At 38.1% G+C, this 27,992-nt stretch overlaps 1 protein-coding gene across 1 annotated transcript; it reads left to right on the forward strand.

Moving 5' to 3' along the window:
- The first annotated feature begins 384 nt into the window (after positions 1 to 384).
- LOC136677990 (asc-type amino acid transporter 1-like) lies at positions 385 to 27,979 on the forward strand. Its single transcript, XM_066655729.1, has 11 exons — positions 385 to 600; positions 7,640 to 7,844; positions 8,592 to 8,743; positions 17,140 to 17,265; positions 20,263 to 20,416; positions 21,575 to 21,698; positions 21,820 to 21,923; positions 22,004 to 22,100; positions 22,240 to 22,389; positions 23,299 to 23,476; positions 24,370 to 27,979. Exons 1-11 carry the CDS (start codon positions 450 to 452, stop codon positions 24,474 to 24,476), a joined length of 1,548 nt encoding a protein of 515 aa, XP_066511826.1. The 5' UTR covers positions 385 to 449; the 3' UTR covers positions 24,477 to 27,979.
- The last annotated feature ends 13 nt before the right edge of the window (positions 27,980 to 27,992 follow it).

Here is a 27,992-nt window from a genome sequence, read left to right on the forward strand (position 1 = left end):
TTTAGACAGGATCTAAAACTTGAGATCTGTGGTGAAACCTCGCAGTTTCAGTGTTCATTAACTCCGCAGGTGGGACACAGGTGCGCTGTGAGGGTCATTTCCCACAGCGTGACCTAAAAGTTAAATTACCCAACCCTTCAGAGAAGCCCCGCTCACCTACGCTCTGATTGGCTGAGAGTTTGGCGGTCCGCTTTCTGTGTGAACCAGGGGCCAATCAGAGGGCAGACAGGCGGAGAGCTGCAGAAAACGGGTGGGATTCAAATTTATCTAAATATCGTGGTTGCTTTGCATGTTCGCTGTCGTCAAGGACCACGAGTCAGCGCATGCGCGCGCCGCGCGCCGTGCATCAACTTCACATACGAGGACAAGCGCGCGCCACAGGAGGCAGTTTATGGGGGTTTCGTTACCTGTTGTTGATTTCAAAATTAAAATAAACCCCAGCGACCGAGATGGAAGGGACCGAGGCGAACCGGAGGAACTGCGCCAAAAGTCCGGAGTCCGGCGCTCTGTTAAACTCAGAGAAAAACCAAAGCGGCTCGAAGGAGAGGGTGACACTCAAGAAAGAGATAGGTCTGCTGAGCGCGTGCGCTATCATCATAGGTAAGCACTTAAGTACTTCAGTGAGGTGTGTGTTTGTGTGTGTTATCAATGAGTTTTGTCTCAGTTAAATGGCCTCAGTGACAGTGAAGTAGATCCAACACTTCAGGTAAAAGAAGCGGCGAGAACGAAGAGGAAGAGAGAACTTTTTGCGAGTTGCATCATACAGAGAGGTATGAACATATACGTTAAGTCTCTTGAGCTGAAGCTACACCTGGGTGTTAGAAACCACCTTCATTCTGAGGTAAAATCTGCAACGTTGGAATGTCGTGTGACGTGAAGTCAAACCCGTAGTGCCGAGGTGAGGTGTACCGTTAAAACCCGAAACCTGACATTGTTATACTGACAGACCCATGAGACACCTACCTAAAACTTAAAGACTGTACTCTACAATACTTGTTGTTTTTATTCATTTCAAAAACCAGAGTTAGGTATGACTGGAATAATATAGTCTTATTATATAGTCTATAAAGTATCGTAATATATTGTGTAGCATAGAAATGAGAGTGTGGAATAGTGTGAACTCACACCTCTAAACTACAAACACAGTGTTGAGGTAAAACAGGACACGAGTGATCAAGTTAAAACTTCATTTCCTTATGAAGCTCAGCAGAAAGAGTCTAGCGTGTTTATCTGGACGTGGGCAGTCTTGAGGAGAGAGATAAATAACGAAAACTTGAGTACAGTTGGTCTCTCTCTCTCTCTGTCTCTGTCTCGCTCGCTCTCTGCGCACGTTGCATCAGTTCTTGGAGAAGCTGGCGCGCCTACGTGGCTGCAGCGCGCGTTTACCTCACACACACTCACACACACACACACACACACTTTAATCTTCATCACTCATAAGCCTGCCCAAAGCCTGTAACTTTACTGAGGAAGAATCACAAGCATGTAAAGCACTAACTCTCGCTCTTTGTTTCAGAACGAGCCAGGCCTTTACTTTGTTTCCGTTTTAATACAGCGAGCGTGCAACACGTGGTGTCATATTTCTATCCGGAAAAGCAAAGTATAGTATTGCACCACGTGGCGCCTGATGTTTTTTTTTTCAACTTATCGTGTCAGATAATGTATATTTTTATAATAATTACTTATATAAGAGTTCAGGTAACATTTTACAGCTGTAAGATATTTTTGTTATTTATTTCACATTTTTAAATGATAACAACAATATAAAAAATGTTAATTTAGTCATACAGCACATTTCTGGACATTGAAAACAGTTTATATTATTTGGAAGATTAGGCAATTTGCTCAACAACCAGTGTACAGGATCCACCTGGATGATGCAATGGCAGCCAGTCCCCACCTGCTACCAGTGTTCTTATCACGCATTGGCTACTTTTAATAGGGTGACCAGATCTGAGATGGTGAAAAAGAGGACACGTCTCGGATGAGCTCTCACAAGAACTTACATTTACGTTTCGGCATAGCTGCTCGAGATGAGGGTAGGTACATGAGCATTGCCTGACGTAAACAAGGACTACTGACGTGCAGACTGACCAATTAAATGTTTACAGAGAAGGTTATCAACCAATAACGGTAGCGCTACAGTCTGACCGTCCAATCCGAAGATTTTAGGCTACTTCACCACGCCCCCTTCTCACTCAAGCGAACCAATCGGAGTAGGGGAGGGCGGGACTAGTTTGTGAACGAAACGCTTCTCGAAGTTCTATGTAAGCTCTAGGAAAACAAAATTTTTCCCGGACGTTTGTGAAATTCTGCCCGGACATTTTTTTAAGTCTAAAAAAGAGGACATGTCCGGGTAAAAGAGGACGTCTGGTCACCCTAACTTTTAAAAGAAAATGTTTGACACTTTCTCACATGTAATACAATTAGGTTTTGGTCACAGACTTTTAATTTGCAAGGACTGTAGGTCATGCAGGTCTTTATTTGTATGAGCCAAGACTAAAAGTGTATGATAATTTTATACACAATTGGTTTTATTGGAAGATCAAGATTAGAAGAGGATGGAATTAAGACGGCTATTGTGATGATTTTACAGAGTACAAAATTTGTTTGGTGCTAACAGGCATAAGATGCAGTCTTAAAGGACACCTCTGGGTCAGATTTGGATCATGAGAGCTAGGTGTCTTAAAATTTATGTTCAGATTTTAAAAATTTAATTGACAGGGCTGAGTTTGAAGCTGTTATAAAATGCTCACTGTACCCACACTTGTGAGTATCCCACAGTAAACCAGTTTTAATTTCATGATTTTAATGGTTATTATACAGTTGGGGTCATCTGCAATCTAAAGCGGATTTATACTTATGCGTTGACTTGACACAGATCCGCTATGTAAGAGCCCTACGCAGTTGTGAGTGTTTTTACCTCTGCTTTGGTGGATGCTTATCTCTGCAATTACACTGCCACACCACTAGGGATGAATCTCAAATTTCACCCTCTACACTATGTAGTAGAATGTTGTGGTGTAGTAGAATTACTTTTATAAATTACCACAGTGCAGTATTTAAGGAGTAGGTTGTTGTTTGGAACAGAGCATAGTTTACATGAGGTGCCAGGAAAGACACAAATACAAAGTCCAATTTCTGCTTGCTGTTTTTTTCCTTTCAGTGTCATCTATTTTTTCCTTTGTTTAACTTCTTTATTCCACATTATGTCTGAGGAAATCTCTCACCATGAATTTGCTGCTGTCTGCAGTCTCTATAGTGTGGAGGAGTTCATGTTTCTGTACATCTTCAGTTAAAACTTAAAAAATATCCATCCAACTACTGACCAATCACAGTTGTTATGGTTTGCATTGATGCAAGACATAGTAAAATTTCTGAAGAGATGGTCGTCAGGCTATGGCAGCGCTGTCTCCTCCCTCCATCCACATCTGAATTTCCCTTGATCAAGGCACATAACCCCTTAACCCCAAGACACTTAATTGCCCCCTAGCAGGTTGCCTGAAGCTCCATGTGTGTATTCACTGCCTCTAGTGCAGTAGTTAGTTTGTGTGTGTGTGTTTTTATTGCGATGTATGGGTTAAATACAAAAGAAAAATTCTGTTGTATGTTGTACAAAGCATGTTTTATGCCGTTCAGTGTTTATCATATTTTAGTTCATTGTGTGTGTGCAGGTGAATATCTGTAGCCACAAGGGGTTCATCTTAAGCCCCTTTCACACATGCACAGTAACCCAGAAATGTTTTACCTTGTGAAGGCAAAGATTCATAACATTTGTCCCAGACCTTACATTGACTTTTTTCTGCTAGCCCCATAGTACAAAGTCTGGTGAGAACTCATCTGACAAAGAAAATCTCCCACTGTTCGCTAAGTGCATGAAAGGACATCTGTAGAAAATCTCCAGATCTGATTCTCCTCACTCCTTGCAAACAATGTCTTTAAACATTGGTGTTATTTATTGACCTGTCAGAGTTAGACTGGTCTTTCCAGTGTGGGAAACAATATCATAGCTGCCCAGTTAAAAACATGTATATGCATATTTGTTAGATTTTTAATTTAGTACATTATTTGAATACAGCATCTGTTCTTACATTGTGTGAAATTTCATGATGAATGGACCAATTGAAATGCACCAAAATTATTTTGAATAAAATCCTTATACACTGACTTCCATTTAAAGTTAAGAAGATATTTTCCTTCTCATATGAAGTTACTATTTTGGAGATACAGTTTTTGGACACCTCACACGGTTCCAGGTTTCTGAGATTGTAGGTTTGAGGCCCTGTTTGATTGGAGTTTGGTGTGTTCTCCCTGTCCGCGTAGGTTTCATCTGGGTGTTAAGATTTCCTCCCACAGTCCAAAACAAACATCGGTACTTAGATTGGCTGTGCATACGTGTCCATATATGGGAGAGTGTAAGTGACTCTGTGAGTGTGTGGTGCCCTTTGATGGACTTATGCCCCCTCCAAGGTGTGTTCCTGCCTTGTACCCAGTCATTGCAGGGAAGCTATATATGTGACCCTTAACTGGACAAACAGTTACAGACAATTAATTAATATATGTTATCATGGCTTTTTTGTGCTCTTTTGGTATGCTTTTGGATACAGTTCCACAGAACAGAACAAGAAAGATGTTTCTAATCTAGCTTAAGCTAAATCAAATTCTAAAGAAAGCAAAGCAAAGACCAAACACAATCTTAATTCTTATTAAGTATAAGGAGCTCAGATCACAGACATCAATATACACATACAATAGTCAACTAACATGGCAGATAACAAGTGTATTATATTCATGGATTATTGTTGAATGGAGACTGTATGATGGCTTTCATCACACTGTTTGCATTGGGGCATTTCTGAGCTGCTAAAGTAAAGGTCGTCTGAGGTTAAAGTATGGGTTTGTGCTGAAGTTTCCATCAGAAATATTGTATTTAATTTTTTTTCATTGGACACTACTGTAGGGTTTGGCGAATTTAAATTCACAACAGCCCAGTTTTTAACTGCAACAACATAGGCTTTTAAAAGCAAACAGCAGGGGCCACAGAACCACACAAAAGCTACATTTACCAACCTTTCTGTTGGTAAGCTGAGCTCTAGTCCCAGGCTAACATGTCTGCCTGTTGGGGGTTTAAATTCACTGGAAGATTCATGCAAGAGTTTGCAGTATCCAACTTGAATGCCAGCCGTTGATGGATTATCCATGGTGATAAAGGTCAACATTACGAGATCCGTTTAGGAACAGACACTTCTTACTTTCTGGCTGAACGCCTCAGACAAGGGAGTATACCATTCTATAGGAGTATTACTTGTTTATTCCAAACAGTAAGCACTTCCATCCCTCTCCGTTTCTTTATTTCTGAAAGAAACTCCCACTTTCTGAAAGAGCTGGGGGATGAATGGGTGTGAGAAAGAGGTCTATTTCCTCCAAAAGGTTCTAAATGGACAAGCAGCAAATTCATCTAATTAGTGAAAGCTGTGAAACGTATGGCTCAGTTTGGTCCTGGGCCCATTCATTGCATATACTATATATTTCAATCACTACATCCTCTGTGTTTACAAATATAGGACAATACATTTACTGACTTCTTCTGCTGCTGCTGCATAACGGTTTATTAAAATGAACAACAGTGGCATGAATGCAAAGCAGAAGTCAATAACATTCAATAGCATACACAAATCAAGTTAAATCTGAATTGGAAAATGTCAAGTGCAACCAAAATTTAGCTTAATTCCAGTTCTTATTACAATATAGGCAAAGCATTCTGTCCACATCTTCCAAGACACCTGAGGGTCCGTATGCATCTTCTCTATTTTTGGGGAATTTTTGTGAGCCCTATGGCTAAAGTCAATATAGCTATACGTTTTCCCAGCATTTATGATGCACTTCTGAACTTGCTAATTGGTAGAAACCTCTGTATGGTGTTGCGATACATGCACACTGTGAGCACCCACAGCACATGTAATTTGGCCTTATTAGCCACTGCCATACAAGACGAACAATTAAAATGTGCAGCTTTACTTGTCAGACAAACATAAAGTTTCTGAAATTACACAGAGCATGCCAGGCTTAAGAGACAGATATTGACATGTGCTGTCTTTGTAATGTGTTGAGTGTTCTTATAAAGCTTTGTATAAACTTTTAGGGCTCAAATTGAGAAAGGGATTTATTGGATAACATGTCAATTTTTTTTTGTGAGTATCACCCATGCTTCTCGAAACAACCACAAAATGGCTATCCTTCATAACAACAACACAGCTTGACAGCTGTGGGTAGAATTGTTAATATTTACTGGCAATGTGGGGAATCTAAAGCCAGGACAAGGAACAAGTTGACCAGTCAGCAGAGAGTATAGTTTATGGTAAAATTTGGATTGATATCTCTTGCGATTATTGTGCCTAAAACTTGAACAGGTTGATGATTTATGTGATTTGGTCACCATGTTGGTCCAACATATGGACAATTTCCAATCTGACAGTTCACTTTAATTAAACAGTATCTTTAAATTTTAAGGGATTTATGGTTATCATCCTAAATATTTTTACTTTTGTAATTGTTTAGCAATATTACATTACTACATAATGTAAACAAATATGTAATTGCATTATTTCAGTGTGAATTTGAACTAGCTTACATATTCAAAATTTATCTTTGCATCATGAGTATGATAAGCTTAAACCAGGTGTGTGTGTGTGTGTGTGTCAGTCACCTTCAGACAATCTATAAATGATAAATAATGCAAGGTCTGAATTTTGAGTGAGTAGTGATTGGGGTCCAGCTTTGTTCCAGTGTTTTCCACTCATCATGGAAACCCCTGAAGCTCTGGGCGAACATTTACTTGCTACCTAACTCTAATTCATGTGAGCACCAAAACACAAAACCCCAAACAAACGGTATTATGTAATTCTGCAGCCCCCAGACTCTTAGTGAAGGTCTAGAGATCAGTTCTGACAGGAGGAAATGTATTGTTCAAAATTTTTCAAGCAGAACATTTACTGTACTTGCTCTGTATAGGCCAGCTCTATTCAGATTCACCTGCTCTTCACAAATTCCCAGTTAAGTACCTGTGAAATCTAATATCAGGTTTGAAATCAGTTTCTGTTAACTTTAACATTGTTTCCTTCATTTTTCTCTCTCTTTTGTTCTTTTTTTCCCTCTGATCTGGCCTGGGAGACACAGGCATTTTGACAGCTGGGGAAGACGGCCTGTTCAATAAAGCAAGGGTCGGATTTCTGTCCTCATAAAAGCATAAACAAGAACATCAGTGTAAATTTAAACACAAATTTTAATCTGATCATTATGTGTGGCCAGTAACACTGTCTGTTAAAAAGACAAAAAAAAAAGAGAGAATAAACATGAGAAGAAGAGTATGGTTAATTCACCCCACTTTATAATTGCCATTAACAAATGCCATAAAGATTTAAACATGCACAAATGAACTGCACAATTGATTTATGAGGCAAAAGGCTTATTCTCAAAGAAGATGGCAGAGGCCAGAGGCGGATTTAATTATTGCAACCTAATGGAAAAACATATCAACAGCTAAGAGTCCAGTATTTCAGTTTTTTTAAATATAATTTGTTTGATAAACATTAAGATGTCTTCTTATGAATGTATTTATGAGTTATTTTGTTTACTGCAGGTAACATCATTGGCTCAGGCATCTTTATCTCACCCAAAGGAGTTTTGGAGCATGCAGGCAGCGTGGGCTTCTCACTCATCGTGTGGGTTCTAGGTGGAGGGATCTGTGCTCTGGGATCTCTGTGCTACGCTGAACTAGGTGTCACCATTCCCAAATCAGGGGGAGATTACTCCTACGTCACTGAAATCTTTGGAGGATTGGTGGGGTATGGTGTTGTTATATTTTATCTTTTTTATTTTACATGTTATGCAGATATGACTTGTTTAGGCAGTTAAGCAAACTCTCTGTAATATGACTGGGTTTTTAGGGGAAATAATTACCTAGTGCTCTAGGTAAATAATACATGCAGTATGTAGGTAGACTCAGATTCAGTTCCCTGCATTAGTGACCACAACATGCTACACCAATAAGAGTGTTTGAGCAAAACTCCTAATAGTACATTGCACGAGAGGATTGTAAGTAACTTTGGATAAGAGTATCTGCTAAATGCAGACAATGAGAGCCAGGTGTCATTCAGAGTGGATAAGCTAATATTACACTTTTCTATCAATAAAAATTGCAGTGTTACAATAGCAAAATCTGAACAATCATCGAAATAGGAGCATTGTATCTACACTCATTGTCCATTTTATCAGCTCCACTGACCATACAGGAACAGTTTGTAGATCAACCATTACAGAATGTAATCCATGTGTCCAGTGGTCAAGGCCTCCACATGACCATCACAGAGCAGGTATGATTAGGGTGGTGTATCATTTTCAGCGCTGCACTGACACTGATGTGGCAGTGTGCTAAAGATTTTAAATCGTTCAAAAAAAACCTATGACTATCAGCCTAGCTGATAATAACATAGCACCTTAGTTGATCGTGAGCCCAAGAGAGTTTAGTCTTTTTTAACATTTAATAGTGTTAAATATATTTGTGTAACCTGTATGTGTGTTTCTAACCCCAGGTTCTTGTTGCTATGGAGTGCAGTATGGATCATGTATCCCACCACACTGGCTGTGATTGCCCTCACCTTTTCAAATTATGTGCTACAGCCAGCCTTCCCCAACTGCCTGCCTCCCTATATCGCCACTCGCCTCCTCTCTACCATCTGCATCTGTGAGTACTACACACACAACCATCCAGCCCAGAATGTTCGTGGGCAGCTATAAACTCAGCTGAGCTCATGTCAGAGTCAGAATATTTATAAAGCTGGTGGGATTATACCAGTCAATTAGAGTCCACTATATGTGTGTGTGTGTGTGTGTGTGTGTGTGTGTGAGAGAGAGAGAGAGAGAGAGAGAGAGAGAGAGAGAGAGAGAGAGAGAGAACATGATGAGGGGCTGGTGTACATGTAAGAGTGTGTGTGTGCTACCAGTAGCCTCGTGACTCAGCTGGTTTAGGCCTGTATGATCTGGACTAAGTGATCAGAGCATATGAGAAGGTGTGTAGGGGGTGTCTGGTTGTTTGTGTTTGTTCATAGGCCAATTCCTAGAGCATGTCTCTTCGTGTCACTGGCAGAGTTGACAAGATGCATCCATCTCTATTTTTGGCTACAGAATCTAAAGCATATCATAAGCACCAGAGCTGAAAAGATAAACAGTTACTCTGATATTTTCCCCTCTTTCTCAGTTTGTTAGTGTGTATGTTTTTGATGGAGTGATATGATGAATATGTAGATGTATTAGATGTAAACATTTAATCCTATAAAATCATTGTTTTGTACTGATGTTAGCTGTACCTGACAGTGAAGTAAAATAATCCGTATATAGTTATCAGCCTCACAGTGATTCAATTCAAATTCAGTTCTGTTTAATGATATTTGTAGAGTCTTAATCACAAATGAGCAAGCCATGCTGACCTTGGTAAAGGAATAACCATGTCCGATTGAGATAATGAGCATACGTTGATCTATAACAACATCAAGGTAAAAAGATGTTTTAAGAAAGTATATTGTGATGCAAGTGGACAAGGAGCAATTATAGTTAGAGTAAAATAAGAGACCAGTCTCATCAGTCAGTCATTGGATGTGAAGTTTAGATACTCTGGCACATGCAGGTAACGTCTTTTGAGGTGAGCAGGAATCCCCAAACCTTGAGGCTTGTTGTGAAAGGTGAGTGTAGGTGCTGCTTTGTGGTCAAAACTGGATGGATGGCAGGAGTACCACAGTGTGAATAACCTTTCTCCAGTATCACGTGATTCAAAATGGGCAGTTGTTCATCTCAGCACAGAAACAAAGAAATAGATTTTTAGAAATTAAATAATAAAAAATTATAATTTATTTATTGTTTTTTTTTTTTTGTGGGGAGGGTGGACTAAAAGTGGAGAACTAGAAACATATTACAGACATGCGATCTTGTTGCTATCTCAATGCTCCCCTATTTTACCACAAATAAAATTGAGCAAACACATATCCAGAACAATGCATTAAGCTACTAGGCCTATAAAAATATAAATAAACAAATATACTATAAAGACATTTTAGCTGATAAAATGGAGCAGTTGATATTTATGAAAAAGCTAATTTGTTTGTTTGTTTCTTTATTCCTTATATTTTTCTGTAAAATTCAACAAACATGAATCATTTTGCTTAGTAGTCCATGATAAACCAGCTTCTGCTCCATAGAGTGGGTTCCTCATATGTTTGGGGTATTTTTGGCACATAACACCTGAAAAAAGTGGAAGAGGATCATTGGAGAAATTATTTATTGCCCTTCTAAATATCGTTTAAACTTCCTGTCAGACTAAACCTAAAGGCTTTATTATGAAAACATATAGTTTTACAAAATATATACAAGCATGTTTATACTCATGTCATGCTATAAACAGATCAAATTGATCAGTATTTTGAGATTGAAACTTTGGGCCTTGGCCCATCTAAGCCAAAGAGTTAATGAAAATGTCTTGGGTTTTCCAGCAGTTGTTTGGTTGTGTTTGTCTTGAGCCAGGACATGTGAGACATGAAGCAGAAGGTCGGTGTGGCCGCGATGTCCAAGCACCTGACCCTCACACGGTGAAGCGTCAGACTTTATAATGGTGCCAGTCTTTGAGGCTGCTACGGCCCTGGGGCGTGCCACCCTCATTGTGCATTGTTGGCTGTCACTGGGGCAATTTAACAAATAAGGTTGTCTAGGCGGAGCTTTGCGAATGCCGCCGAATTCAGCCAATCCCCGTAGAGATCCGCTGTCAAGGCTTAAAAGAAGGGACTGAAATACGATCTTTTAATTGGCACTGTGGAGTGTCTGGTGCATGTAAAGTCCTGCCAGATGAGGACAAAGACAGATTTTTGATACTTGATGGATATTGAGGGCAATGATGAATCATTGATTTTGGACTTTTAGATAATAATTGGTAAAAACATTGAATAAAGTATGGTCTTTTACTATGTTTCAACAGTTAGCAATAAACAAAAAGAAAAGGAATAAGACTATTTTTAAATTCAGCAATATCTATTTAGTATGTATTTATGCATTTATTTTAATGAAATATGCAACTGGTTATTAGTTTTTTTAAGTAAGCTGTTACTAAAAAACTGAGAAAAAAAGTACATTTTTAAAATCAAACAAATTATGTGCTGATATTCTCAGAACAAACTCCAGCCTATCCAGAGCCTTGACCTCAGGATCATTGAATATGTTAATGATTATCTGAAACAAAACCAATTTCTAAGACAGAGCTTTGGAGAAAGAAAGTGCAGGACCTTCCACTGTATATTTACTGCAAATGTAATTCAGAAATATTTGATTTTATGGAATACATTTGTAAGGGACTTTTATCTTAATAAACATATCTTGACTGCATTTTGTAACATATATGAAAGTGTGTAACATTATTATAGCATTAAATATCTATATATTTTCATGTTTCCAAGCTTTAGTTCCCACTGTAAAATCTCAGTTCTGTGGGATTGATCGGAGCATTTCTTGGCACCAAACTCAAGCTTCCTCCCCAGTTTCTTAAATATGATACAGCTACACTAGTCAACAATTTGATCTGGAAGGAATGAGTAAGGGCTATGCATTAGAGAAACAAAATAATCTAAGTTATGGCCTTTAGTTTTTGATCCTGGGTCTGTAGATCTGTGTGATTTGATTGGTTGATGTGCTATGGGAATTTGCTTCTGGTATTTGAGCTTATGTCCTTTTGTGATTCATTTTGTTCATTTTTCTGCACTAATTGTTTGTGTTAATTTGTGTGTGTGTGTGTGTGTGTGTGTGTGTGTGTGTGTGTGTGTGTGTGTGTGCGTGTATGTGTGTGAATGAGTGTGTGAGAGAGCATGAAAGACTTGCCCTCCCCTGTTGAATGTTCTGAATGAATGTCACAAGGTCAGACTGCTGCAGTCTGATTGCGAGCACAAGCACACACACACACACACATCTCACTACCCTAGATGGCCCAGATACACACAGCTGTGAGGGAGGTATCCAGAACACCAGAACATGACATACAAACACAAAAAGCACAGTGCAACAGAAACAACATCAGATACACTCTTAACAAATCTGGCCATTGAGCACAAAAAGACTGATTTAACTTTAGATTTGTTACATTATATGATAATATAATGATTGAAAGCTGAAAGCTTTTCTGACTCCAATATTCTAAACTCCTGATTATCCTGATTCTTTTACACACACACACACACACACACAGGCACAAAACCAATCTGTAGGACACCTAAGAACACAGTGTTCTCTGACACTGTTTGAAACCAAGAAGATAACGGTATGAACCTGTGAATGACCCAGAATTATACACGTACACATGAATACACACACACACACTCATACTCATACATACACACAAACACATGACTCAACTGGGAAGAACATTCAAGTTCAGCCTGCAGTTAATGTATAATTGGTAATTCTAACCATAATTAAGACCTGTTTAAATTTGAAGGACTGTTTAAAAAAGGTGGCTTGCATCATACTGCAACATCTTTAACTCTTAAATAACAACAAGGAAGGTTGTTTTACATGAGTTTATTTTACGGGCGGCACGGTGGTGCAGCAGGTAGTGTCGCAGTCACAGAGCTTCGTTGTGGGTTCGATTCCCGCTCCGGGTGATTGTCTGTGAGGAGTGGTGTGTTCTCCCTGTGTCCGCGTGGGTTTCCTCCGGGTGCTCCGGTTTCCTCCCACAGTCCAAAAACACACGTTGGTAGGTGGATTGGCGACTCAAAAGTGTCTGTAGGTGTGAGTGTGTGTGCAAATGTGTGAGTGTGTGTGTTGCCCTGTGAAGGACTGGCGCCCCCTCTAGGGTGTATTCCCGCCTTGTGCCCAATGATTCCAGGTAGGCTCTGGACCCACCGCGACCCTGAACTGGATAAGCGGTTACAGATATTGAATGGATGGATGGATGGATGGATGGATGGATGAGTTTATTTTTTCACGGTTGCTATGTGCTTTAGATTTTCAGTCAGTATTGTACATTCACTTAATATTTTTCTTGAGTACAGTGATTGTTGGTAAATTCATTCATAAAGTGGTGGTCAATTAGTTTGTTAGTGGGGGTGTTGTTTGTATATTTGGAGTAAGTTTAAATTGGGTTAGCTTTTTTAGTAACTGTGAAGGCCATGGCCAGGACCTCTTGTTTGCTGCATATTGCAGGCCCAGAGAAGAGATTTCTACTCCATCTTTGTATCTAGAGTCTTTTTGTTGGTTTTATGGGTCAATTAGCTGCATAGGGAAATCCCTCTCTGCCTTTGGCCTGAGTGTTTTTAGCCTGGCAGGAAAAAGAGAGCAGTTGGAACTTCATTGAAATTCTCCTCTCATTAGCTTTGTGTTCGTTTGACACCATTTGGCTACTCTTAATAACTTCCGCTTAGTTATATCCTCAGGGGGAAATGAAGTCAAGTCTGAAAAGAGGAAACGAGAAGTAATTGAAGCACCTGGCAGATGTTTTATCAAAGAGGCTTGGATGCATGTAGTATAGCATGTGGGTCATTGTTCTACACTTAAGCAATCCTGCAATTTATAGCTAGTGAGGTTATGATATCACTGTACCACTGTAAGTAAATAGTAACAATCTGAGTATGGGTAGCATGTTCCATGGTTCAATCACTGGCCCAGGGAAGAACTTTAATTTATACAGATATTGAAGCCATTACATATTAATATCCTCTTCTTTATAAGACTATTCTAGACAGGCTTGTAGAATCCACAGTTAAATGGTAATAAGCATAAAAAAGGAACTGAATCAAATTGCTGGTCAACTGTGTGTGTGTGTGTGGGGGGGGGGGGGGATGTTGGGTGCTATCGGAAGCTGTTTATTTTGGGGCGTGTGACAGATACCCAATGTTAGAGAGTGTGCATTGAAGTGTGTGTATATGTGTTTGTGGGTGGGCGGGCAGCTTCAGGCGGTGATGGATGAGAGGGGGAACCCGTCTCCCCTTTACTCAGTGTCCCCTGCTACATTGCTATGTCTGCAAGGCCAGCAGGCCCTGGAGACAGACCTCCGGAGCTCCACACACCGGATCTCCACCAGAGCTGTCTTGAAACGAGGCAGGATGCTGAAGAAATGAGACACTCAAACACACGCACACTGTGTAGGCCCACATCAGCTTCAGTGTGTATGCATGCAGAATGTTTAGTGCCCACACAGGAACCTACTGACTGGCCCCATTTGTCTGCTTTTTGGTGCTGTATAATTATTCCAAAATGTACTAGTGCCATCGTAAAACACAGCTACACTGAAAAAATATAGTGTGGTGAATTTGCTTGATTTATATGTGTGATTCTGTGCTATAGAAAGAACATGAAATATTATGTCAACGACACAATTGCAAATGCTACACAACACTCTTACACTGCCTAAGACGTATGCTTACAAGCATGTGAAAATAAAATGATTACATCAACACGTTACAAAATTCTTATCTGTAAAACACACTTGTTGATGTACAGTAATGGATTTTAAATTTGAGTTAAATTCAGCACAAGAGCGTTCTTCACACTATAACCTTGAATAAATGAGTGAAGAAACCTTTCCAAAAATGTACATTTTTGACACAATTGAATGATACATTTAATAATTGACATCATAAAATGCTCTGTGAAATATATAAAAAAAACAATCCAGACTGGACAATCCATGCTTTAGGAACATGTGGGAAAACAAATATATTTGTGGCAGAATGAGAGTCAAAAAGACTGCTCAACTGGCTAGAGTTTTTGTAGCAACGGTGATTAAACAAACATTTATAGCTAAATCTGTGGCAGAGACATTAGTAAATACATTTGGACATTATGGTCAAGAGGGGCGGCACGGTGGCGCAGCAGGTAGTGTCGCAGTCACACAGCTCCAGGGGCCTGCAGGTTGTGGGTTCGATTCCCACTCTGGGTGACTGTCTGTGAGGAGTTGGTGTGTTCTCCGCGTGGGTTTCCTCCGGGTGCTCCGGTTTCCTCCCGCAGTCCAAAAACACACGTTGCAGGTGGATTGGCAACTCGAAAGTGTGAATGTGTGTGTGTCTGTGTTGCCCTGTGAAGGACTGGCGTCCCCTCCAGGGTGTATTCCCGCCTTGCGCCCGATGATTCCAGGTAGGCTCTGGACCCCCTGCGACCCTAAATTGGATAAGCGGTTATAGATAATGGATGGTCAAGAGCATACATTTAGTGAATGATGAATTTAACGCCTGTGCTGTAGTGTGATGTGTAAGGAAAAACAAAAGAGCAATTGTGCAAAAATGACTTGGAATCTGAATGCAGGACATGTTCAGGCTGTATAAACAAGAACAGTCCATCCACAAATACACAGAGTAATAATATAGCAGGGCAGGATTGAACAAGGGCCTACTCAGAAAGTCAAATGCACAAAATGTAATTAATGTTCAGTGGTAGAAAAACTAAAACACGGCTCTGCAGGGATGTAGAACAGTGTATATAGTCAACCTTCACTATATACTCCTATGTTCTCAGTTCGTGTCTGACTTTATGTGTGGTATGCACCAAGAGAACAGTACATATCTGAATGCTTGACCATTACAATTGTGTGGTGGCTTTGTGATGTTGCGGGGACAATGTTTAGGTTCACTGAAGCCCTTGGAGGGAAAGTTAAATGCAAATCACCTTTATGCTTCCAGAATGACAGTGTCCCAGAATGACAACTGCATACTGGCTCAGAAACAAGGGACCACTACTCACTACTCTCCTAAACTGAATTTTCCATAATTCACTCAGCATGCATAAGTGAATGGCCGTTTCCACGACTCTGTACCACATTCCAGCCTGTGAAGCACATATGACTCTGATTTTCCTCTGCCATGGTCTCTGAAATCTAGACCACGTGGCCAAGCTGAGCCACGTTGCGCCCACTCCAGCATGATGTGTCTGTCTTCCACTAAAAGTCGAGAGAGAGAGAGTGAGAGCTGTTCTGAACTGTACTCAGCTGTACAGAAAGCCTCTCTGTAATTACAATGACCTCTTCTGAAAGCAGTAAAGAGCCTCAGTTTATTTATAGTCTCTGTAAGCTCTCTCTGTATTTATCCAAGGATTTTTGAGACTTCAATTCATTTTTGGAGTGTGAGTATGTTGGGGATGTCTGTTACCATGAGTCACAGTCACACTACCGAGCATTATATGCATTGTAGGGCATTATAATATTTGAATACGTAATCCTGAGAACCAGAAGGACACTGTCAAAAAGGTTAGGAGTGTGTTTGTTCTTTACACTTTCAGAATTTCAGAAACTGCAATATCAGGGGCACAGAAATGATCTTTCACTCTAAGGCATGGACCAAGGCTTTTTTATGACAAACTTTTAATTAAATTAATTGTGTTTTGTGCTGAGGTAACACATGCCATATATGCTGACCCTATCAGACTGAATGTAAATGTGTGGATTTATTGAATTTGTATTTATGGATTATATTGATTTAATTTTAAAAGGGGCCATGTGATAGCTATGTTTCTTTTTTTAAACTTGAATGGATGACAGCATGAAATTTAGGGTAATGGGATTAGTCTAGGGTTATGGCTAGGAATGGGCTAATTTCAGATTTCAGATGGAAATAAAATGCAAAACTAGGTTTAATAAAGTTGTAATTACGGCAGTGATATTAACTTTTAAAACGTTTGCTACATTATATCTTATACCTGGCATTAGGTTATATTCACATAATTAAATTAATTTGGGAAGGTTACTGGCAATACAAAATAGAAATATCAAGCTGAGTGGGGACAACAGGGATATTGCCTTCTTGTTACGTCTTTGTCTGAGGTGATGGGCTTGCATAATGAAGTTTTAAATGATTATATATTGATACAGTTTTTCTTTCTTGATTGTTTTGATAAGAAAAGCCTCTATTAAGTCTTTATAAAATATTGTTTTCTATCGACAATACAACACAAATTATGCTACAAATTGCTACAAATTACAATTTTTTCTGCATCCTAATACCACACAAAGAAATGACTGTTATGTGTGTAGTTAACACAGTTGCATAAATGTGTGCAAGTCAATATAGTAATCTGAATGTATATTTCTCATTCCACTACCTTCCCCTGCCCTTGTGTTAGTGCTGCTGACGTGGGTGAACTGTTCCAGTGTACGTTGGGCTACACGCATCCAGGATTTCTTCACGATCGGCAAACTGCTTGCACTTGTTCTCATCATAGTTGTGGGCTTGGTACAAATTTGCAAAGGTACGTACTTGTGTAACAACAAAACACTTGACCTTGTCTCCTGATATCTTCTATGTCGTAATGCTAGATATAGCGCACAACCCTTATGTCTGTAGTTTACATAACCTTATTGAACTCTTGAAATATTGTGATCGAAAAAACTTGAGGCCCTTTCTTCTATGATTTTCCTGACCTCACATGAATGTTCTGGATATTTTACACAAAACCATGTTTTTAAATTGAAATATTATAACAGATATTTAATTTGTATCTGTTACCAAATCCAGCTTTGTATATTCAACACTCACTTCTCCTTTACCTTAGAGATGTGTGTAAAATTCAGTTCTGATATCATGTTCTCTTATTTTACTATTTTATAAGATATATAAAGTATATTCATAGGCTCTCATTCCTTTGACTCAGTCATTGGAGTCAGCTGAAGATAACATTTAGATGGCATGATTAAAAATAATTTACTTCCCTTCACTTTCAGTGGGGGCTGGCAGTAAGAGTGGGTTGAGTAGCATACACTCAGCACACACATCCGAGTCACTAAGTCAAACAGGAAGAGAACATAATGACCTCTTTGTGAAGGATTTTCTCTTTTCCTTATAGGCTTGATTTATGAGTATGTGCATGTGTATGTGTACCTGATTACAAATGTGGTCTTTTTATTTGGTCATAGCCAATTCTACCAAGGGGTTTAGTCGCTTGCTATGAAACTACGCACAGTTTTTTTTTCTATCATTCATTTGGGAAAAGTGACATGTTAATATTACTGTTAAATTTTGCTAATGCAAATTCATGCAAAAGTTCAGCAAATTTGGAGGAGAATGCTAACTAATGCTAGCCAGTGCCAATTTTGTTAAAATGAAAAGATGCCCATATATCATAGCATAGCATTGAGTGATTGGGATGAATATAGAGGCCATTAAAGAGGCAGTTATACTGCACAAAGTTTCAGCCACAGACGATCTGCACACAAGTTGATGGAGACTCTGATACCTTCAGTGCGCTAATCCGGCCTTACTCTCAGGATTCTGTCAGTTGCATTCTGATTGGCTCTCTTAATGATGGCAACCAGGAGCCTCATATTTATGTATTTTAAAGTAAGGTGACTGCTTCACAAGTACACAAATTATAAAAAAAGAAAAAACTTGAAACCCACCCTGACACAGGGAGAACACACTAAACTCCTCAAAGACAGTCACCCAGAGCAGGACTCGAACCCCCAAACCCAGATACCTGGAGCTGTGTGACAGCAACACTACTTGCTGCGCCAGCATACTGCCCCTGTAGTGAGTTAAAAATCGACAAAAATGGAGATACGTTTTTTTAATTGGACAGCACTGACATCTTAAAAGATGACAGTTCAACATATTTTTTGCCCAAACTTTAACCTAATTTCTTCCTGCCATATTTGTAACATAGAGCTAAATTGTACAGAGAAGAACGTTCCACTCACGTAGAAGCATAAAACCATGGATTAATGGTGAAAATAAAAATCACTGGCACCTGCTGGTTTTATCTGGTATTGCCATGAGGATCATGGCCTTCTCTTTAACACATGAAGAAAGATTATGATTTACTTGCTGTATTGAAACTTTTAGCATGGATATTATTCTTGCAGCTGCATTAAACATTACAGGTTATTGCTTAAATGTGGCTGCAAATTTGAGTGAAAGCATGTTACTACGTTTTCCATAATTATGTTTTCAATATGGAGCCATTTTAATGATTAAACTATGATTAGATTATTGCTTTCCTTGTTGAAGTATTGAGTTCAGGGAAACAGATGTAGTCCTGGTCTAAATAACAGAGCAGAGGCCAATATTTCTTAAGCTGAGACTGTGATGTTTTATAGTGATAACTTTGAGTGTGTCAAAATATTCATGTCCTTTTGTTCATGTCCTCATTTATTTATTTATTTTAACCACAGGCATTCTTCAAAACAACAGGGAGACAAATGAGAGAGACACATAAATAAAATAGAAAAGGCACTGAAAGGCATTGCATATTCACAGTGATTATCTCAAAAAAAGTTCTAGGTTAAACACATCATTAAATGACCACTGGGGTGACTGGAATGTCCTTAACAGGTAGCATTATGCAATCAAAACAATTTCAGAACATTAGTTATTATTATAAGAAGGTACAAGCAGTGAGGAATTTAGTTTTATGCAAGGAATTATCTACATGCTGTAGTTTTCAGTCTCTCTCATGACTTATTATCCTTCTTGCTTTTCTTGTATCACCTTCAATATCTTTGCCTAGGAAAGAAAAAAAAAAAAAAAAATATATATATATATATATATATATATATATATATATATTGGACATTGTATATATTTAAACAGCTTTATAAATCTATGTAGGTTAGTTTGCTAATTTATTGTATTGTGCAAGGGCTATTTGTTTAATAAGAGATTTATTGGTTAAAGTGTTATAGCTCAGAAATTGAGCTAGAAAAATGTATGTTATTATTAAAAGGTAATAACAGGGGCTAATCTTCTCACTGGAAGTGAAAAGTGGAAACAGGGTTATTTGAGATTAAAATACATTTTGTTTTTGTCACTTGTCACTAAACTAACTCCACACAAGCACTGCTATAGACCTGTAACTGCACTAGAGCAAAAAGGAAGTAAACCACTCACACTGTTCATTAACACCTGCAGCTGATGACCATGACAATTCTACACTAATGTCTGTTCTAATGTCTAGCAAATGTTTCGCATTGTTATGTATGATAATAATAAAAATGCCTAATTACAATAAGCTGGAATTGAAGAGAATTCCCAGATTGATGTAATATCCTAGTAGTCCACTCATTGTCGAGTTCTCCTCCCAGCAACAAATCTGATACACAGCTTTGTGCCTTTTTATGTTCTTTCCATTTGACTTGAACAGATGGTGTAAAATAAACTGGCATATTGTCCACCTGTAGCTTTTATACACATATCTAGTAATCGCTTATGGACTTTGGACCCTCACGTTCTCTTCTCTGTTTCTCTTCTGTAGGGCACTATGATGCTTTGGAGCCACAGACAGCATTTGAGTTTATTCGAGATCCATCAGTGGGGCAGATCGCCCTGGCATTTCTGCAGGCCTCTTTTGCCTTCAGCGGCTGGAACTTCCTCAATTATGTTACAGAGGAAGTGGTAGAGCCTCGCAAGTGAGTTAAAAATTATGGACTCTTCAAGCACTAGAACTCCCATCCAATTCTCTCCTCACAAGACTGTGGATTTACTGGACTAGGCTTCAGTCTTGAGGCATTGGAGAGCAAGCTATTTCATTAATGTCATGTCAGAAGCGTTTACTAAGCTATTTTAATTTAATATAAATATAAATAAGCTATTTGTAATTTAATATATGGTTTCATGTGAGAAAGTCAAAATTAGTCATTTGTCATAAACATTCCTGCTCATCTCAAACTGTCGCCGTAGACAAAGTAGGAACTTTTGAGGAAGAAGCTGCTTTCATGTTTTTTTTTTTTTTTTTAAGGCTTGCCTTTAAGGAAGGAAGTCATAAACATATATTTCCTTATTTCCTTAGGGTGAACCTAACCAAATATCACATGTACTAGACGCTACATCAGTATTATTTTGGTTTGGTGTATATCTGTATTGGCAACTGAATGTTGTAGTGAGGGAAACTAGATTAAGGAAAAAAAATGATGAGGCTTAAGAATTAAATGGTACATTGAAAAATATTACATTACAAACTATCAAATACTAACTTAAGGCTGGAAAACCCCTTTAACTTATAGGTTTGCACCATTCCTTTGTATGTATGCAATGTCTACACAAAGATAGATTTCTGACACTTGCGTATACAGTAATCCCTCGCTACTTTGCGGTTCATCTTTCGTGGATTCGCTACTTCGTGGGCTTTTTTATTATTTACATGTATTAGAAGAGGCCTGTAGGTGACAAAATATATCATTTACAAGTATTTCTTACGTACAGTACATGTATTGTTCATGTCCACATCCGAGTGAAATTTACTGACGCTAAATCACAGCTTAGGAATTACTCTATTAAAGAAACTGGTAGGATATCACATGTAGTTCCAGCTGAAAAACATTATAGAATGACTGCTTAATGCAAAGGGTGGGTTGTTAACAGTAACAGGGAGGTTTTTAAATGTCCAAATACTCGTTAAATACATAAAAAAATATCTTTCCTCTACTTCGCGGAAATTCGTTTTTCGCGGGTGGTCTTGGAACGCATCTCCACGAAAAACGAGGGATCACTGTATATATTCACACAAATTCACATAACAACACATACACAAATAACGCAGCAGTAACTTTAGTGTGTTTTTTATTTAGGAACTTGCCACGTGCAATCTACGTCTCCATTCCTCTGGTCACTTTAGTGTACACTCTAACAAACATTGCCTACTTCTCCTCCATGACGCCTGAGGAGCTGCTTGCATCAAATGCCGTTGCTGTGGTGAGTTACTTCTGATCCCAGTGCTTGGTTTTGTTTAGAAACTTCAGCCTGTGTCTACAATGAGAAAACAACTATTAGGGTTTTTGCTTCTCAGTTTGATATAACCTGTGTTGACTTGCAGACATTTGGTGAGAAGTTGTTGGGGATGTTCTCATGGGTGATGCCCATCTCCGTGGCCCTGTCCACATTTGGAGGGATTAACGGCTACTTGTTCACTTCCTCCAGGTGAGGACATGTGGACATTCTCAGAAAGTTGCATTAGTGCTGGGACAGCTGATTCATAAATGACCATCTCTTCTTCCCAGGTTGTGTTTCTCTGGAGCGAGGGAAGGCCATCTGCCCTACTTGCTGGCCATGATCCATCTAAAGAACTGCACACCGATCCCGGCTCTGCTTGTCTGTGTAAGAGAAACTTTTTTGTTTATGTATTTATTTATTTATTTAAAAAATTTGAGCCAACAGATATAATTCATTTAGAAAGTACTGTGTGAACATTTATTTATATTTAATCTTTCTTTCTTTCTGTTTCTCCCTATCTCAGTGTACTGCGACTATAGTGATCCTCTGTATTGGTGAGACTCACAACCTGATCAACTATGTGTCTTTTATAAACTACCTCTCATATGGAGTCACCATTGCTGGGTTGCTGTACTATCGCTGGAAAAAACCCAAACTTGTCCGACCGATTAAGGTAAACCTAGCTTAATCTTAGCGGCGAACTATTTCATTCGCTATAGTTAAGGAAAAAAACACACCAACACCAGTCCAGAACTAATGCTAGTTGCTTGTGCACAGTGCATTTCATCTTACTGTTAGGAGCTAGCACTGGGAGCTTTAAGACTTAGAGGTAATTATGCACAACCAATGTATTTTTGCATACACTACTATTCTAGTTGACAGTAGAGTTTGATTTATTGCTTAACACAGTCTCTTTCCAAGTTGACTACATTAATAGTCTAGTGATGTCTTGGAGTAACACTTCCCTGAATGTTTTAGAATTATTCATCTTCTTGTAATATAATATTAATAATAACAATAATATGTTCAATTTATATAGTTAATATAGTAATTATATATGTGTTCCAAAGACTAGGAGCAGCAGCACTAAAGGATCTGCCATCCAAGGTTGTGTGTTTGGTATAAGGGACAGTAAGAAGTCCAGTGTTGGTAGATCTAAGTGTGAGAGGGGTACAGTAAGGGAGAATCAGATCAGAAAGTTAAACCGGAGCCAAGCCATGTAAAGCTTTAAAGGTTAAAAGAATAATTGTATATTTTACAAGAAAATTGACAGGGAGCCAGTCCAGTTGCTGGAGGACAGATGTGATATGTGAAGTGCGCTGAGTAGATGTAAGAAATTTAGCTGCAGAGTTTTTGATGTATCTTATCTTTTCTTTATTCTGCTATTTCATTCATTCATTCGTTTACTTCCCTGAGTTTTACTAGATGTGTTTTCCAGGACTTACACCTTGTAGTTTTATCTTAACTTCAGAGATAAAAATGATCATTTCTGTTTTTGTAGCAGTGCACTTGTAAATTTATGTAACAAATTCTTCTTAGTACGGCTAGCACGCTGATATACTCTCTTTTTTCCTCTTTGTAGGTGAATTTGTTGGTCCCGATCAGTTATCTTGTGTTTTGGGCAGTGCTGCTGGGCTTCAGTCTGTATTCTGAGCCTGTAGTGTGTGGAATGGGCCTGGTCATCATGCTCACAGGAGTTCCTATCTACTTCATTGGAGTGCACTGGTCAGACAAGCCACGTTGGATCTATAGAGCAGTGGGTGAGTAAGACTACATCAATTATTTGCAAATAACTGTTGCTAAAATTTAAGAGGAAGACCATGCTGGAAACGTCTTTCTCCATCTTACTTTGCAGTACCTAATCTTCCTTCTGTTTGCTGAGATCTTTGCACACAGCACCATAGCCTCACCTCCTCCCTATTTCCTCTATGCTTATTTCTCAGTTCCACAACAACGATTTCTAATGGACAGCAAAAGCAGTTAAAAAATGAAAAATAAAAAGCTGTCTGATGTCTCTCCTCTACATTTCTTCAGTCATTTCTTGTATAACAAATTGAAACTAAATCTGTCTGCACACACACTAAAATACAGTTTTCACACGGTCAGCAAGGTCAGCCTCTGTAGTTTGGATGCAATTCAAGCTATGTAACATTCCATTGCTGTCACAAATACAACAGGGTTCAATGTCCTAGAGCTAAACAAGTGTAACTCCATGCTGATGATACATATAAAGGTAAGGACATTTCAGTAAATGAAGATATCCCATTGAATTTGAATTCAGAATCTGGACAGAAGGCTGTGTACGTTAATTAGGGAGTGAAAGCTTTTTCAACAAATCACAGTTTGAGATTCAAATCATGGGACCAAGAGAAAAGCACATCACTCCTTCTGGAATTCCTGTCTGTGGATCTAAGCAGTAGCTTAGCTAATGGGTTTTAGATGTTAGAAATAAAATAAAAAAAACTGCTCCATTATTTTAGAGCTAACATACCACTAGAAATCCCATAGATGCACTAACAGATACATTTATATTGAAGGCCTAGCTTTAGTGCTCACAGTTTACCGCTGATACATGATAATAGTTGAGCATTATTTATTATCAAACTACAATTTTCCCACACCATTAATCCAATTTTGCGTGTGTGTTTTTCAGAGTGTGTGACGTATCTGGGGCAGAAGGTGTGTTATGTTGTGTTCCCTCAGGACGACCCTTCTGAGACAGAACCTCTCACAGAGAAAACGAAGAATTCAGAGCTTTGAGCAGCAAGTCTTCCAGAAAATGTTCCTGTCCCTTGTTTTTTGGGGGATTTTTAAATCTTTCGCAAAGTGTATTTTTGCAGGTGGAGTTGGCTTCCACCACAGTGCTACATGCTCCATTTTTTTCCAAGCACTTGAAAAAAATTTTTTCATTTTCTTATGTCATGCTTTCTCTGCCTGCTTTGTTGATAGGAGTTGTTGGCCTTTCAGAGGAACTATTTTCAACCAACCTCCACTCAGTGAGGCCTGAAGGCCCTTCTTTTAAAAAATACTATGCATTCTGTGTATTATCTTGTGCCATGCAGGATCCTCTCTTTCTGATTTTTGTCGTTATTCGTTAACATCATCTGACATTTGATCTAACACGGTGCGAATGTGTGTGTGTGTGTGTGTGCATTGTGTGTGTTAGAGAGAGAGTTGGTTTGTGTAGGAAAAGTAATACACATATTTTTCTTCAATATTCACGATCTACACTCTTGAAAATAAAACTGGTAAAAAGGGTTCTTTGGAGAGATGCTAGGTTACAAATCTTAGTGACCTAAAGAATAGTTTTCGTAAATGTGGGTACAAAGCACTTTTTTAAAGTTGAATGATTTAAAGAATATATACTTTTTTTCTAGAATATTTTGTCCAAGCCAAGAACTTTATTTTCAAGAGTGTATAGTCAGTACGCGGTACCGTATAGTGTTTGCATGCATATAATATAAAGATAGTTTGCAAACAAAATAGTTCCGTTTTGTATCAGGTGTCTTTAAAGTCAGTCTGTCCACTTCTTAAGTTCTTAAGCACACGGCAAGGCTGGTGAAAATGCATATTCCGTATTAGCATACTCTTAAATGCTTGAAATGTTTATAAATGCTGAAATATATATATATATATATATTATATATATAAATATATAATGCAGAAATATAAATGAATTTCTAAAACGCTTCTGATGAAAACATGATCATACACTAACGTTAACATGTTATATTAATATGGAATTATTTACAATTTTTCACGATTGTTCAAACCATATGAATGAACATATCTATGGTTGCAACAAAACTTAAGTAAGGAAATCCATGTTGTGTCAAGCCCAGCCTTCATTCTTCAGAAAGTGTACTCTCAAAAAAAAGAGAAAGAATAAGCACTATTTTTCAAAATAGAAAACACAGAGAAATTAAAAACATTCTACAAAAATAGGGGAAAGGAGGCATAAAAACAGCATTGATATTTAATAAAGCAGTATTTTTTATTATTACACATATATTTTATAACACAATCACATCACTGCTACATTGAAAACATAAGCTCTGTGAACAGTTCGGCTAAAAGTGGCATGAGTGTGTTACAGCTTTCAGCTCTATAGAAACTCCAAATAATCTGTCACTGTGATGTAATCTGCCTCACAGTATTTACAGTAATGACATAGTACAGCCACCAGGAATGTAGAAGAATTAAAACTACAGTGATGTAATAGATGACAAAAATATAATCATCAGTTATTCACTAGTTACGCGTCCAATACTAAAATCACTTGAGTGTAACAGTATGGGACAAGATGCAGCGTGTGTAAATCTGTCCATATGTTGAAATGTTTTAACTCCAAATGTGGAGATGAGCATATACTTTAAAGATATCAGTCAGGTAATAAAAATTAGAATCTAATCTCATAAGTAGTATGAGACATAGTGTATGTACAGTGTATACTTAAGTTAATTTGTTAAAGTTAAAGTGCCGTATAGAACCTGATTGACACAGTGTATTAATATTCTATGTCCTGTATGGGGAAATATCTTTAAGTATATTTACTTTATGCTGTTTTTTTGCCCTATTACAAACAGTGTGCTCTAATGATTAACTGATTTTTATCTTTTAATTATTGTAATAATGGGCAATTCCAAGAAACCCATTTTTAACTGTTTTACATTTTTGTTTTGGAGTAATTCAGTTTTCTTTATGTTTATTGATTGGTAGCGCACTTGTTGAAGAAGCTCTTTGGCGTTTACTTTTAAATGTTGTTGAAATGTGTTCTGAGGCTTTGAAGCAGTCGAGAGTAAAGTGAATTTAATATTGTATTAAGAAACTCCTGATGGTTGTGAACATAAACTGTACACATAAGATGTGCTTATCTTTTCCCTTAAGCCAGGTCTGTAAGACAGGAATGTTCCACTCTGTGCCTCTAAGAGAACGCACACTGGTGCAAAGCACAAACAAGCCTCTGAGACACTTTTAGCCGTTAAAATAGCCAAACCCAATTAATCATGTTTAATAATGGATCTATGCAAAAATACCTTTTAATCATTTTGTTTGTTTCTTTCTTTTTGCTTTTTGAGGACTACCCAGTTATGTGCCACTTTTGAACACATTCATTAGAATTGCTAGTGAAGGACTGAATGGTATGTCACTCTGTTCTGTTATGTCCCTGTTGATGTTGTCCATTTAAGGTTGTTGATTTTTGAAGCATAATGATAACAGTAATACGGCAAAACCCATAAATTATCCACTAATGTATTTAAGTAATTAACATATTGCTGCTGTCATATCAAAAACCTTCGACTGTATGTTTGTTTCTTTCTTTGTTTTTCATTTTACACCGTTTGAATGTGCCGGATTTTGTGTGCACATTTCATCATAAATGGACCAAGAGATATATTCAGATATTGCTTGGAATAAAATCATATTTCACTGATGCATAGTTTATATAAATTCCTTCTGCCATAAGGTTTCCATTTCTGAGAAAAATTTTAGTTGTGGCAAGATGCTGATGTTAGAACACAGGAACGCGTATAGGTCACTTAATCACGACTGAAAAGGGACATTCTACTGTGATATCTTACAGCAATAGAAACCTACTTCTCTCTTCTTCTCTTAGATCCTTTCTGCTGGTTCCTTTATGATTGGATACCAGTAAGCTAAAGGAATGTGAGCATTATATTCTTCTGTATATACATCACATTGTCACTATGTTTTAGGATATAAATATAGCATGTTTTATTACACAGACGGCATAAGGAGCTGTGTTTACCTGGGTTTATTCCAGTGTAGTATGTGAAACGCTGAGTTAAATGACTGTAGTCCCAATGTTTGTTCAAACTTCAGAATATTGTGATATTTATTTTGAACATCTTAAAATATCACTATATCACCCATAATCACCCATCGCTATCCTGTATCCAACTAAAGGTAAATTAGCACAGAATTGTTGCATAGAGCAGACATGAGGTGCAGGGTTTAAATTTGCAGTTCACTTGTAGGTTTAACATGAAATCAGCACTTAACAGCTATCTCTCTCTCTCTTGCTCTCTCTTGCTCTCTCTAAGCCAGCCTCAGCCTTTTCAGGAGTGAAACTCAAATACACACAAGTTCAATGCTGTAATTAAATCGCAGTGTTGTCTTAGTTTGATTATTATTCAGAACTCCAAAGAAAAGACAGCATTCCTGGCATGAGTTGAGTGTGAATCAAACAGAATGTGTGCTCTTAATTTCTGTTTATTATGTAAAATAGGATGTTTATACTTAACAGCACATTAA

This window comes from Hoplias malabaricus, chromosome Y (assembly GCF_029633855.1).
Source record: "Hoplias malabaricus isolate fHopMal1 chromosome Y, fHopMal1.hap1, whole genome shotgun sequence".
NCBI classification, from domain to species: Eukaryota; Metazoa; Chordata; class Actinopteri; order Characiformes; family Erythrinidae; genus Hoplias; species Hoplias malabaricus.